A 14,062-nucleotide genomic window follows, 5' to 3' on the forward strand; every position below is an offset into this window, starting at 1 on the left:
TCGAGTAAGGGTACCGTTACACCTAGCGACTCACCAGCGATCCCGACCAGCGATATGACGCGGTCAGGATCGCTGGTGAATCGCTGGGTGGTCGCTAGTGAGCTGCCACTCAGGCAGATCTCACCAGCGACATCGCTGGGGACGGGGATCGCTACTTACCTGTCAGACGCGGCGATCCTGCGTCCTCCCGCCCGGCTCCACGCGTCGCTCGTCGTCACAGCAGGAAGCGCCGCAGGAAGTGGCCGACGAGGAATGGTCCAGCAGCTTCTCGCGCGATCAGCGATAACCAGCGGGGGAGCCGGTCGGAGGTAAGTATCACATGCAGCAATATTGCTATAACGTCACAAAATCGGTGACTTTACAGCGATATTGCTAGCGATATCGCAGTGTGTAACGGGGGCTTTACAGAATGGCATTTAATAGGGAGAAATGCAAGATTTTAAGGGCCTGTCACACTAAGAGATATCGCTAGCAATATCGCTATAACTAATGACGTTATAGCGATATTGCTAGCGATATCTCTGTCTGATACTTACCTATGACTGGCTCCACCGCTGGTTATCGCTGATCGCGCGAGAACAGGCTGGACTGTTTCTCGTCGTCAGCTTCCTGCGGCGCTTCCTGTTGTGGAGACGAGCGACGCGTGGAGCCGGGCGGGAGGACGCAGGATCACCTGGTGTGACAGGTAAGTAGCGACCCCCGTCCCCAGCGATGTCGCTAGTGAGATCTGCCTGTGTGGCAGCTCACTAGCGACCACTTAGCGATGCACCAGCGATCCTGACCGCGTCATATCGCTGGTCGGGATCGCTGGTACATCGCTAAGTGTGACAGGGCAAGAAAAAGAATATAACATCGACAGAATGGAAGGACTAGAACTAAGAAACGGCACGTGTGAAAAAGACTTGGGTATACTAATTGATCACAGACTACACATGAGTCAGTGTGATGCAGCAGAAAAAAAAAGGCAAATGCCGTTCTAGGATGTATTAAGAGAAGCATACAGTCTAGATCACGTGAATTATCCCACTCTACTCCTCCTTGGCCAGGCTTCATCTAGAATACCAAGACCAGTTCTGGGCACATTTAAAAAAAAAACAAAAAAAACTGGAGCATGTTCAGAGAAGAGTGACCAGGATGGTGAGTGGACTGCAAAGTATGTCCTACGAGGAACGGTTACAGGATTTGGGAATGTTTAGCTTGCAAAAAAGAAGGCTGAGAGGAGACTTAATAGCTGTCTACAAATATTTGAAGGGCTGTCACATTGTAGAAGGATCATCATTATTTTCATTTGCACATGGAAACACGAGAAGCAATGGAATGAAACTGAAAGGGAGAAGATACAGATTAGATATTAGAAAAAAAACTGACAGTGAAGGTGATCAATGAGTGGACCAGGCTGCAACGAGAGGTGGTGAGTTCTCCTTCAATGAAAGTCTTCAAACAAAGGCTGGACAGACGTCTGTCTGAGATGGTTTAGTGACTCCTGCATTGAGCAGGGGGTTGGACACTATGACCCTGGAGGTCCCTTCCAACTCTAACATTTTATGAGACTGTCTCCAGATCTGAAATAACAGAATCATGCCCTTATGTGTTGTTTTGTTTTTTTTGTTTTTAAATTCAGGCCTCCCAGAGTCAGGATGAAGATTACGATGGCTGGAACCAAACAATGACCGATCGACTGAAAGGCGAGTCTTAGAGGTAGAACTTGCACCTGTCTAGGTGACGGTTATAAAATCATAAATATCTAAACCACCCCCATAGTAGTTATATGAATGCACCATATGTCCTGGAAACCTGTGTACTTTGGGGGTTATTCCATAAAATGACAGCACAATGTCAATCAGCTGCTTCTAAAGCCAGCAGGAAGAGTTTGTGTATCAAAGTTGGAGGGATGACAGAATCTTTACATTAATACCTCCTCATCTACAATCTTTCTAGGCATCTGCTCATTTCCAAGATGACACGTGAAAGGGTTACAAAAATAGCTGACAGACCTGCAGAACCTCAGGAAAGTCATTACGTTCCACTATATGGTCTTGGGGGAAAAAAAGGCTTTTAAGAGGAGGACATGACAAAGTTAAAACTGCTCTATTATTGGTCTTTATTAGAGATGCATAAAACCATCATTAAAAACAAACTGAAGAGGGTCACTGAACTTTCAGTCAGTTCCATAATTGGCCACAGGAGGGCAGCATATGAATGGAGATTGCAATTTTTCACAGCTTGCTGCCAAAAATAAAAAAAAAAAAACAGTAATTGCAAAAATAAACAACTACAACATTGCGTCGTTACCGATTCCTCCTCGTCTTGTCCTTAAATCCCCTCTCTGCATAATCTAGGGAGAAGCAGCATTCGCCGCTGCTCTAGTATTTCACTGGTTACAGCCTGGTGCCAATCGAGGCTCCTTCCATCTCTGCGGTGGGATTACATCAGCGTGGCTTGGGGAAGATTAGACTACAAGACGTACAGGAATTAAGATTCTTCCCGGATCTGGGAGCAGAGGACAGGTCCGGTCAGGCATTACCAGACGACGTGCCGAACATTCTGAGCTTACTGCTGGGAATGTAAATGAATGCACTCTGCCGTGTTTGATGGACGCTGACGGACATTAAACAGTTTTGTTCCCCGTCGTTTGCGCCTCTGGGAAGCATGAGAGATGCACAATTACATCCAGAGGTGAAGGAAAATCTGCAACACCGCTTTTAACCACCGTCATATATCGGCTCCTCCGCATGGAGTGGGTTTTCTGCTTTTTCCTTATGCAGGAGAACTTGGTTTCGAGAATATCCCTTGCTGGAAATACACATTGGATAGATGTTGGTTGTGTAGGAGGCTTAAAACCTGGTGAGGAACAGCCAAACTCTGCAACAAAGGTCAGGGTATGGGAGACAGTCTCATGTCATAGGTTATATACCATAGTAAGACTGAGAACAGCAACAAGACACAAGGTAGTTATATTGCATCAGCAAGGTCTCTCCCAGCGAAAAAAAAAAAAAAAGATTTTGAAGCAGACTGAGGTTTGGTTCAAGATCTTTTACGGAGAAGAAATGGGCAACATTGAGGACCATAGACAAAGTGACTGGCCAAGAAAACAGTGCAGCAGATAAGAGACACCATGTTACTTCACTTTAAAATCAGAAAGTATCCAGCAGTGCCATCAGCTCAGATTTCGCAACAACCAGGGGGAGTCACAATGTGGAATATTTGGCTGGAACACAGGTTGTTCCCGAAGAGCGACACAGTATTGAAGGTCAGCAGGATTAGTAACACTGTAGATAGAGGGTCCTGCAGGTTTGAGGCTGCATTTCAGAAAATTGAGTTGTGGATTTGGTCAGGATTAATGGAGTCCTCAATGTTGAGAAATCCAGGCAGATACTTACCCATCATGTAACACCAGATTGATTGGCTCCAAATTTATCCTGCAGCTGGACAACGACCCCCAACATCCAGCCAATGTCATCAAGAGTGAGGAGTCCTGGCCGTGATGATCAGCCCCGCAGAGCCCTGATCTCACATCATCCCGTCTGGGGGGGATCACATGGGGAATCTGCACAAGCCTCATACACAGAAGATCTGGGGTCAGGTCTCCTAGATGTTTGGAACAGTCTCCTGCCGAGATCCTTGAAAAATTGTGTGCAAGTGTTCCTAAAAGAATTAATGGTTTTGTCCACAACCCATACAACCTCTTTTTAAATTAAATAGTCCCTTCGAATAAAAGAAAAAAAAACACAAAAAAAAAATAAATACCATATACTCTCCCCCCGTATCGGCACTGTTCCAGATGCTCATCAACCATACATGGCTGAAATCATACAGTCAAACCACCCTATTGGGAACACAACCACTATAAGGACACTGACCTTTCTGCTCCCCGGACTCCTGCGAATTCAGCACTTCGAGGGCATGCATCATGGCACTTGCAAACACATTGGCATCTTCTTTGCTCCCAAAATTGAGCCCGTAAACCTGTCTGGCATCCCGCCATTGGTGGAAGGTCTGTGTCGCCTGGTTGTACTTCAGCCCCTTGGGAATGGCACAGTTTATGACCACCTGCAATACACAGAGAAAAGGAAAAACTAAAAGCTGTAGTAAAAACTGTAGTAAAATTCGGTTCAGAGATAAAGTGCTACGCTGCGTAGAGGTGAGACTGGTAAAGAGGCATGTCTATAAATCTGGAAGACCCCTTTAAAGTGGACCTGGTTAGCCGATTCCTGCTGCCCAAAACCAGGAGAAGCAGACAATGGCTGCACTATTGCTTCTGGGTATACCGTAAACCACTACGAAAAGCTGCAGCATCTCCGAGAACACAGACAGTGAAAAGTGAGGACTGTGGTGACGGGCATAACATGAGCAGTAAATGTAGTGCACAGTGGCGTGTAAAAGTTTGGACACCCCTGGTCAAAATTATTGTTATTGTGAACAGTTAAGCAAAATGAAGACAACATGATCTTTAAAAGGCCTAAAGTTGACACATTTAATTACTTTGTATTTTAGGCCACAAAAAAAAAAAAAAAAAACACGCAAAAACTTTTTTTTTTTTTTTTTTTTTTACATTTTAAAAATTACATAAAGGAAAATGGGTCCATGAAAAAAAATTTGGGCACCCTTGGACATTTATGTTTTCAGATAACTTTGATAAAGGTTTCAGACCTTAATTAGCCTGTTAGGGGTATGGCTTGCTCACCATCATTGTTAAGAAAGGCCGGGTGATGCAAATTCCAGAGCATTAAAACCCAGCTTCCTCTGACCTTGCGCCAAAAAAGCAGCAGCCAAGGGTTCTTCTAAGCAGCTGCCTAGCACTCTCAAAATTAAAATGGTGGAGGCCTACAAAAGAAGGATAAGGCTATAAAAAGATAGCAAAGCGTTTTCAAGTTGCCCTTTCCTCAGTTACAAATGTAATTAAGAAATGGCAGTTGACCAGGAACTGTGGAGGTGAAGATAAGGTCTGGAAGACCAAGCAAAATTCCAGTGAGAGCTGCTCGTAGGACTGCTAGAGAAGCAAATCAGAACCCCGCTGGACTGCAAAAGACCTTCAGAAAGATTTAGCAAACTCAGGAATTGTGGTACATTGTTCTACTGTTCAGAGACAGCTGCACAAATATGGCCGTCATGGAAGAGTCATCAGAAGAAAACCTCTTCCGCGTTCTCACCATAAAATTCAGCGTCAGTAGTATGCAAAAGGAACATCTAAACAAGCCTGATGCATTTTGGAAACAAGTCCTGTGGACCAATGAGGGTAAAATAGAAATCTTTGGTCACAATGATCAAAAGGCATGTGTGGAGAAAAAAGGGCACAGAATTTCAGGAAAAGAATATCTAACCAACCATTAACCCTTTTCCCAACATCAGGCATAATAGTATGCCGATGTCGGACTCTCTCCCTTTGATGTGGGCTCTGGCGGTGAGCCCACATCTTTCCCGGCACATGGCAGCTGTTTTGAACAGCTGACATGTGCCCGGAACAGCCGCGGGTGGAATCGCGATCCACCCGCGGCTATTAACCTGTTAAATACCACTGTCAAACACTGACAGCAGCATTTAACATGCGCTTCCGGCAATCACGCCGGAAATCCACCCACAGGTGACCCCAGTCACGTGATCGCGGGTCACATTTGGGTTGGCATGACAACCGGAGGTCTGAGACCCCTATGGTTGTCACTGTTGGCTTGCTGCGAGCGCCGCCATAGAGAGTGAGTAATTCAGCTACATCTAGGCGAACTGATCATTGCCTGTATGTAGCAGAGGCAATCGAGGTTATGGCAGCTTCTAGTGTCCCATGGAGACGATTGAAGCATGCCAAAAGTAAAAAATGTTTAAAAAGAAAAAAAGTTCAAATCACCCCCCTTTTTAGCATCGCCGCGTTCAGAATCGCCCGATCAATGATTAAAAAAAAAAAAAAAAAAAAAAAAAAAAAAAAGATTAACCTGATCGCTAAACCAATTAGCAAGAAAAAAAAAAAGTAAAAAACGCCAAAATTACCTTTTTTTTGGTCGCCGCGACATTGCATTAAAATGCAACAACGGGCGATCACAAGAGCGCATCTTCACCAGAATGGTATCATTAAAAACGTCAGCTCGGCACGCAAAAAATAAGCCCTCACCCAACCCTAGAACACGAAAAATGGAGACAATAAAGGTATCGTAAAATGGCGCAATTTTTTTTTTTTTTTTTTTTTTAAACAACGTTTGGAATTTTTTTTCACCATTTAGATCAAAAAAAGAACCTAGACATGTTTGGTGTCTCTGAACTCATAATGACCTGGAGAATCATAATGGCAGGGCAGGTTTAGCATTTAGTGAACCTAGTAAAAAAAAAAAAAAAAGCCAAACAAAAAAACAAGTGTGGGATTGCACTTTTTTTTTGCAATTTCACCGCACTGGAATTTTTCCCCCGATTTCTAGTACATGACATGGTAAAACTAATGAGGTCATTCAATAGTACAACTCGTCCCGCAAAAGAACAAGTCCTCACATGGCCATATTGACAGAAAAAATAAAAATAAGTTCTGGCTCTAGGAAGAAGGGGAGCGAAAAACGAAAACGCAAAAACAAAAATTCCTCCAGGGCTTAAGGGGTTGGATCAATCAAGCTTTGGGGTTGTGTTCACGGGTAGAGGGAAGAATGGATTCAATGAAGTTTCAACAAATTCTTGATGCAAACAGATCACCATCTGGAAAAAAGCTGAAGTTGAAACGAGGAAGAGGAAGAGGATGGCTTCTACAACTGGATAAATGATACTATACACAAATCAAAACCCACAATAGATTACCTCAAAAGGCGCAAGCTGAAGGTTTTACAATGGCCCTCACAGTCCCCCTGATCATCATTGAAAATCTGTGGCTAGATCTCAAAATATCAGAGGAAGAAGCAAGATGCCCCAGGAATCTCACAGAACTGGAGGAATTCTCCAAGGAAGAATGGATGAAAATCCATAAAACAAAAATGGAAAGACTCTTGTCAAAGGAGTGCTAGTAGGTGATAACCATGCAGGGCGCCCAAACTTTTGCATCGGCCCATGTTCCTTCTTGTAATTTTTAAAATGTAAAAAATGACAACATATTTATTTTTTTGCCTAAAATACAAAAGGGAAATGCGTCATCTTTACTTTTAGGCCTTTTAGAAATCATTTCATCTTCAAGCTTGCTTATCTGTTCACAACAACAGTAATTTTGACCAGGGGTGCCCAAACTTTTACATGCCACTGTAATTCTCAGAAATCACATGGCAATGTCGTAATAGAATTTCCTGGGCACGTGAGATAAATTGCTATGGGTGGGTGAGTGCAGCTCTGGAGTAGAATGCAGGACTTAACTCAGGATCAGTACAGAATAAGTAGTGTACAGTGTCTTGCGAAAGTATTCACACCCTTACTCTAACAGATTTGTTACATTACAACCAGTGTTTAAATATTTTTGTAATCCGATTTGTGGCTGATGCATCAGCGGTAAACAGTCTAAGTTGGTGAAGTGAGAACAATATATGCGAAAATTAAATTTATGGGATCAAATAACTAAAAATTGGCATGTGCATATGTATTCACCCCTTTTGCTATGAAGCCCCTAAAAATTTCTGGTGCAAGCAATTACCTTTATAAGTCCCATGCTTAGTAACAGGAAGACCACCTGTGTGCAATCTAAGTGTCACATGTCTGTCAGTATGTACACTTTACCTATTCTGAGAGGCCACAGAGGCTGCAACACCATGAAGACCAAGAAGATCTCCAAACACCACCATGAAGACCAAGGAGAGCTCCAAAAACCACCATGAAGACCAACGAGATCTCCAAACACCACCATGTAGACCGAGGAGATCTCCAAACACCACCATGAAGACCAAGAAGAACTCCAAACACCACCATGAAGACCAAGGAGATCTCCAAAAACCACCATGAAGACCAACGAGATCTCCAAACACCACCATGTAGACCGAGGAGATCTCCAAACACCACCATGAAGACCAAGAAGATCTCCAAACAAGTCAGGGACAAAGTTGTTGAGAAGTACAAGTCAGGGTTGGGTTATAAAAATCTCCCAATCTCTGACGATCCCCCAGAGTGCCGTCAAAACCATCATCAAATGGAAAGGACATGGTACCACAACAAACCTGCCATGAGAGGGCCATCCACCAAAACTCTCAGTCTGGGCAAGGAGTGTATTAATCAGAGAGGCAGCACAGAGACCAAAGATGACCCTGAAGGAGCTGCAGAGTTCCCAATCAGAGACTAGAGTATCTGTCCATACGACCACAATAAGCCGTACGCTTGACAGAGGTGGTCTTTAAGGAAGAGTGGGCATAAATATTGTAAGGCTCGTTTTGGGTTTGCCAGAAGACATGTGGTAGACTCCCCAAATATGTGGAGGAAGATTCTGTGGTCAGCGAGATGAAAATTTAACTTTTTGGCCACCAAAGAAAACTATATGTCTGAAGCCAAACCAACACAGCTCATCAACCCAAGAACACCATCCCCACAGTGAAACATGATGGTGGCAACATCATGGTGCGGGGACGTTTTTCAGCAGCAGGGACAGGGAAAATGGTCCAAGTCAAGGAGAAAGATGGATGGTGCGAAATACAGGGATATTCTTGAGCAAAACCTGTTTCAGTCTGTCAGTGTTTTGAGACTGGGATGGAGGTTCATCTTCGAAGACAATGACCCAAAGCATACTGCAAAAGCAACACTAGAGTGATTTAAAGGTGAAATGTGTACATATTTTGCATTGGCCTAGTCACAGCCCAGACCTTAATCCAACTGAGAATCTGTGGTCAGACTTGAAGATTGCTGCTCACCAGAGGAAACCATCTAACGTGAAAGAGCTGCAGCAGTTTTGCCTTGAGGAATGAGCAAAAATCCCAGCGGTCAAATGTGGAAAGCTGATAGAGACTTATCCAAAGTGACTGCACCTCTAATTGCCACAAAAGGAGCTCTACAAAATACTGACTTTAGGGGGTTGAATAGTTAGGATAAAATAACTGAAAACTTCAGTGTGCATATTTGTTATTTGCTTCACAACAAGAAAACCAAATGTTCACAGTTGTAAGAATGTGCTTTACACTGTTGCAAACACTCAAAAAAACCAATGAGATTCCAGGTTGTGAGGTAGCAAAATATAAAAAATGCCAAGGGGGTGAATACTTTTGAATAGTGAATGCAGCTCTGAGGTATAATACAGGATGTAGCTCAGGATCAGTAATGTATGTACACAGTGACTGCACCAGCAGAATAGTGAGTGCAGCTCTGGAGTATAATACAGGAGGTAACTCAGGATCAGTAATGTATGTACACAGTGACTGCACCAGCAGAATAGTGAGTGCAGCTCTGGAATATAATACAGGATGTAACTCAGGATCAGTAATGTAATGTATGTACACAGTGACTGCACCAGCAGAATAGTGAGTGCAGCTCTGGGATATAATACAGATGTAACTCAGGATCAGTAATGTAATGTATGTACAGAGTGACTGCACCAGCAGAATAGTGAGTGCAGCTCTGGGGTATAATACAGGATGTAACTCAGGATCAGTAATGTAATGTATGTACACAGTGACTGCACCAGCAGAATAGTGAGTGCAGCTCTGGGGTATAATACAGGATGTAACTCAGGATCAGTAATGTAATGTATGTACACAGTGACTGCACCAGCAGAATAGTGAGTGCAGCTCTGGAATATAATACAGGATGCAACTCAATACAGGATACATAATTTAAGTAGTGGGTGCTGCAAGGAAAATGGCAATATTTTCAAAGCAAAAAGAAGCAATGACTTTTCATATTATTGTGGCTGTCTATGATGATACAACCGCAGTATCTGCACGGGATATAAAAGGCAGATAAAAATGCAATACTTTTTAATGACTGTCCTTTTAAGACTAGTATACCAGAATGTGAATCTTGCCGGTCTCTCCCACTCCCCCACACTGCCACTGTGTAAGTTCCTCTCTGCGCTGTACAACCTTGAACCTACCTTGACCACGTCACTCTCACAGCTGAAAAAACACAACACAATCACGTCTACACGCTTCACAGACGACTCTGAGCTGATAAAGATGCCTCGGCCTACAGGAACACGTGGGGAGTCTTGTGCCTGCAAGCCGGCCTGATATCATATTCTAACATGTGACAACCTCAGGTCAGGTGCCCACTTGTAACAGGAAAGGCTACGTTCCTCTATACAATGTACAGGGTGTGCAGGCGGGACCGCTCGGCAGGCAGCCGGGACGCTCGGCAGGCAGCCGGGACGCTCGGCATGCACCCAGCAGTTTACACCTGCAACACTAAGACCCCTGGAGTCATTGTAGACATAAGTAGACCTGCGTGATGAATAGGTTAACACCGAGGATGCGAAAGTTTGTTGTTCCGCTCTTCTGTTATTCGCCCTGCAAATGAAGTACTAAATCGTCTTTTATCATTCCACGTGCAAAGAGTATGTCCCTGACATCTGTCCTATCGAAGGGGGGAATGATAACATTCAGTGGTCAGCTTGCTCATCCATTTCCAGGAGGAACAACAGAAGAACTTCCAAACATACCGTTCTAAGACGCTGCAGAACTTACGTGCCAGCTCCCGGACCAGGATCCGCAGGTTCTGCACCCTGCTTCTTCCTGGCTTCTCCCCAAACCCTATAGTCAGAGGCAGCATAGTGACAGTCTTGGAGTGAAAAGAACCCATTATAAACATATACAGAAAGAGAAGGAAAGACAGGCAGCTGACCCTGCCACAAACCGAGAACTGAAGCTGCACCTTCTGCAGGACCAGGATCCTAAAAGCTTCAAATAAGAGCTAGTCTGGGACTGATGACACATTGTTAGTAATAATCTTCACTAGCTCAGAACCCGGCTAGTTAACCCACTTAGGTACAATGTTTAATGCCGACAGTGACAAATGTGTGATAAGACAGAAGGAGGACTCCTATCACCCCCCATGGCATCCCCCCATGCATGATATTTATACTCATCGGAATCCATGATGCAAAGTGATTATTACATTGATAAATGGAACAATAGTAAAGAAATATAAAACAAATCTAATACAAATATTAATAACACATAATAGCCTCTTTACCTGGTGATCCTGAATTTTCCTGCCCACCACCCTGAACGTGTTGTTTCCTGTGTGGTGGTAGATATGCACTCGGCTGAATCCTGTCGACCCTCCTGCCGGGACCCATTTCTTGTTGGCATCGTCATAAACCATGACAGCCGCCCGTGCTTGGCAGATGCTCTGCTCACTGCAAGGATATAAAACGGGCTATATTTAGTTTAATGAGATTTTTTCCCTCATTTCCATTTGAGCAGCTGATTCTGAACCCATTTTTCACGTAATTAATAATATAACACAGTGACTACCAATGGGTAATATATGTCAGTCAACGTGCGGTATCGCAATGTTCCGAGATCTGCATAAAGTACCGCACGACGATTAACTATTGCATAATAAGAAAACTAAATGCGTTGTAATGTCTCCTGAATCCGCCAATAGCGACAGGTGTGGCAGAGATGTCGATCACACGTATCCAACTTTGGTTTGCCTATCGCATTGTTCTCCCTGAGATAAACCGCCGGCCAACGTGTAAGTCGACAGCTTTGTCTAGCACTTGACCGCGTGAGCTCCTGTTTATCGAAGAGTCGTCACCCAAAGTATTGGTCAACGGAACGTCATCTAACGTGTATGGCCAGCTTTAAAGGGGGTTGGGATCTGGGTTGACATTTATGTTGATAGTAGTGACATGTCAGAGGCTGTCTGACCCTCGTTGGAGGACAAGCTCGTTGTGTGCACACGTTGCGGATTCTGCTGCGGAATTTTCCATGTGGATTTGTCTAAATCCGCAGGTCAAAAGACCTGCGGTTTATCTGCGGATTTGCCTGTGGGTTTCCCCTGCGGTTTGACACCTGACATGGAGCAGGTGCCAAACCGCTGCGGAATCCACACAAAGAATTGACATGCTGCGGATTTAAATCCGCGGAAAATTCCGCACCGTGTGCACTGCGGATTTCATTTCCCATAAACTAAAAGGGTACTGTACAACACAGCAGAAACTGCTGTAGATCCGCAGGGCCAATTCCGATGCGGATCCGCAGCAGAATCCGCAACATGTGCACACACCCTAAGAGCATTGTGTGAAAAGGACAACTGACTTAACATCAAACATGGAGGCTGACAATGAGGGTGATCCACGCAGCATTAGGCCTATTAACTTGCATTGAGCTCCCCCTAGTGGCTGCTGCAAGATAGAATATTATTCAATTCTTTAGCTATGATTAAGGGAACTCGTCAGCAGGTTAATGCTGCCCTAATCACAGAATGAAATCACTGTCTCCCACGACTGCAAGAACGGCAACGTTTCAGCCAGAAGCTTCTGCTGGGTCACTCCCCTCCAGCTACGCTTGATTGACAGATCACACCCTTAAAAACGTGCCAAGAGGTTTCGCAGAGGAAACATCGGCGCCAAACTTGGCTTTCTCGCTGCTGTAAAACTATTTAGAGACGATAACGCCAGAGATAAGCAAAGAGCGCCCCCTGCTGTCCCTTCCTGACACAGATCACAATCTCTGCGGTTTGCCGCTCGTCAATCACAGTGACCCCACATGTCCAAGTCACAACCGGATACACAGCGTACAGCCTGGAAACCACAAGTGGCAGCACCCGGCAGTATATACACACGCCGCGGCACGCGCAGCTGTATACTATTTTAGTGCAGGCCACAAAAACCTTCATGTTTCATTCTTTTGTTTTGGAAGAGAAGAAGCCACCTGTAGGATTATGAGTCAGAGACATGTGTATGTTGGGGAGTATTAGGGAATCGCCCACATAAATGTCAGCGCAGACTGAGATCCAGGCTTAATACAAGGTTATTAATAACACTTCTCCATGCACACGCTTCCAGAAAGCAGGAAAAAAAAAACAAAAAAAAATAAAATAAAATCTTCAAAACGAAGACACACATGGCCGGAAGACGATATGAAGACACTCGGCGAATAATGAAAGCATCGCCAGGCACCAATCATATAGTACAAAGGGGAAATCTAATGAAGGGTTTGGTGCATTTTACATGTGGGAAAAAAAAATTCTCTGGTCTCTGGGTGTCAGTGAACTGAATCTCATCTTACTAAAGGGGTATGTTGTCTCAAATCAAGCCTTACAATGTCTGTAAGTAAAGGCTTTTTTTGTGCCCACTCTTCCATGAAGACCACCTCTATGGAGTGTACGGCTTATTGTGGTCATAGGGACAGATACTACAGTCTCTGCTCGGGCACTCTCCAGCTCCTTCAGGGTTACCTTTGGTCTCTGTGCTACCTCTTGGATTAATGCCCTCCTTGCCCAGGCCGTGAGTTTTTGTGGGCGTCCCTCTCTTGACAGGTTGTTGGGGTACCATGTTTCTTCCATTTGATAATGGATTTGATGGAGCTCCGTGAGATCATCAGAGATTGGGAGATATTTTATAACTCAACCCTGACTTGTACTTCTTTACAACTTTGTCACTGACTGGTTTGGCGATCTCCTTGGTCTGCATGGTGTGGTTTGGCGATCTCCTTGGTCTGCATGGTGTGGTTTGGCGATCTCCTTGGTCTGCATGGTGTGGTTTGGCGATCTCCTTGGTCTGCATGGTGTGGTTTGGCGATCTCCTTGGTCTGCATGGTGTGGTTTGGCAATCTCCTTGGTCTGCATGGTGTGGTTTGGCAATCTCCTTGGTCTGCATGGTGTGGTTTGGCAATCTCCTTGGTCTGCATGGTGTGGTTTGGCAATCTCCTTGGTCTGCATGGTGTGGTTTGGCAATCTCCTTGGTCTGCATGGTGTGGTTTGGCGATCTCCTTGGTCTGCATGGTGTGGTTTGGCGATCTCCTTGGTCTGCATGGTGTGGTTTGGCGATCTCCTTGGTCTGCATGGTGTGGTTTGGCGATCTCCTTGGTCTGCATGGTGTGGTTTGGCGATCTCCTTGGTCTGCATGGTGTGGTTTGGCGATCTCCTTGGTCTGCATGGTGTGGTTTGGCGATCTCCTTGGTCTGCATGGTGTGGTTTGGCGATCTCCTTGGTCTGCATGGTGTGGTTTGGCGATCTCCTTGGTCTG

The 14,062-nt window shown here is 44.7% G+C and overlaps 1 protein-coding gene across 3 annotated transcripts in view; it reads right to left on the reverse strand.

Moving 5' to 3' along the window:
- ENAH (ENAH actin regulator) overlaps positions 1 to 14,062 on the reverse strand; it is a 73,730-nt gene that overhangs the window by 38,376 nt on the left and 21,292 nt on the right. For all 3 annotated transcript variants that reach the window (XM_073556406.1, XM_073556407.1, XM_073556408.1), the window contains exons 2-3: positions 11,059 to 11,224; positions 3,861 to 4,050 (exon numbers count right to left, since the gene is read on the reverse strand). In XM_073556406.1, coding sequence (XP_073412507.1) covers positions 3,861 to 4,050; positions 11,059 to 11,224 — 356 coding nt within the window. The remainder of the gene's footprint in view (positions 1 to 3,860; positions 4,051 to 11,058; positions 11,225 to 14,062) is intronic.

The sequence above is a fragment of the Dendrobates tinctorius genome, unplaced genomic scaffold (assembly GCF_039654945.1).
Source record: "Dendrobates tinctorius isolate UK_male_01 unplaced genomic scaffold, ASM3965494v1 ptg000232l, whole genome shotgun sequence".
Taxonomy (NCBI): domain Eukaryota; kingdom Metazoa; phylum Chordata; class Amphibia; order Anura; family Dendrobatidae; genus Dendrobates; species Dendrobates tinctorius.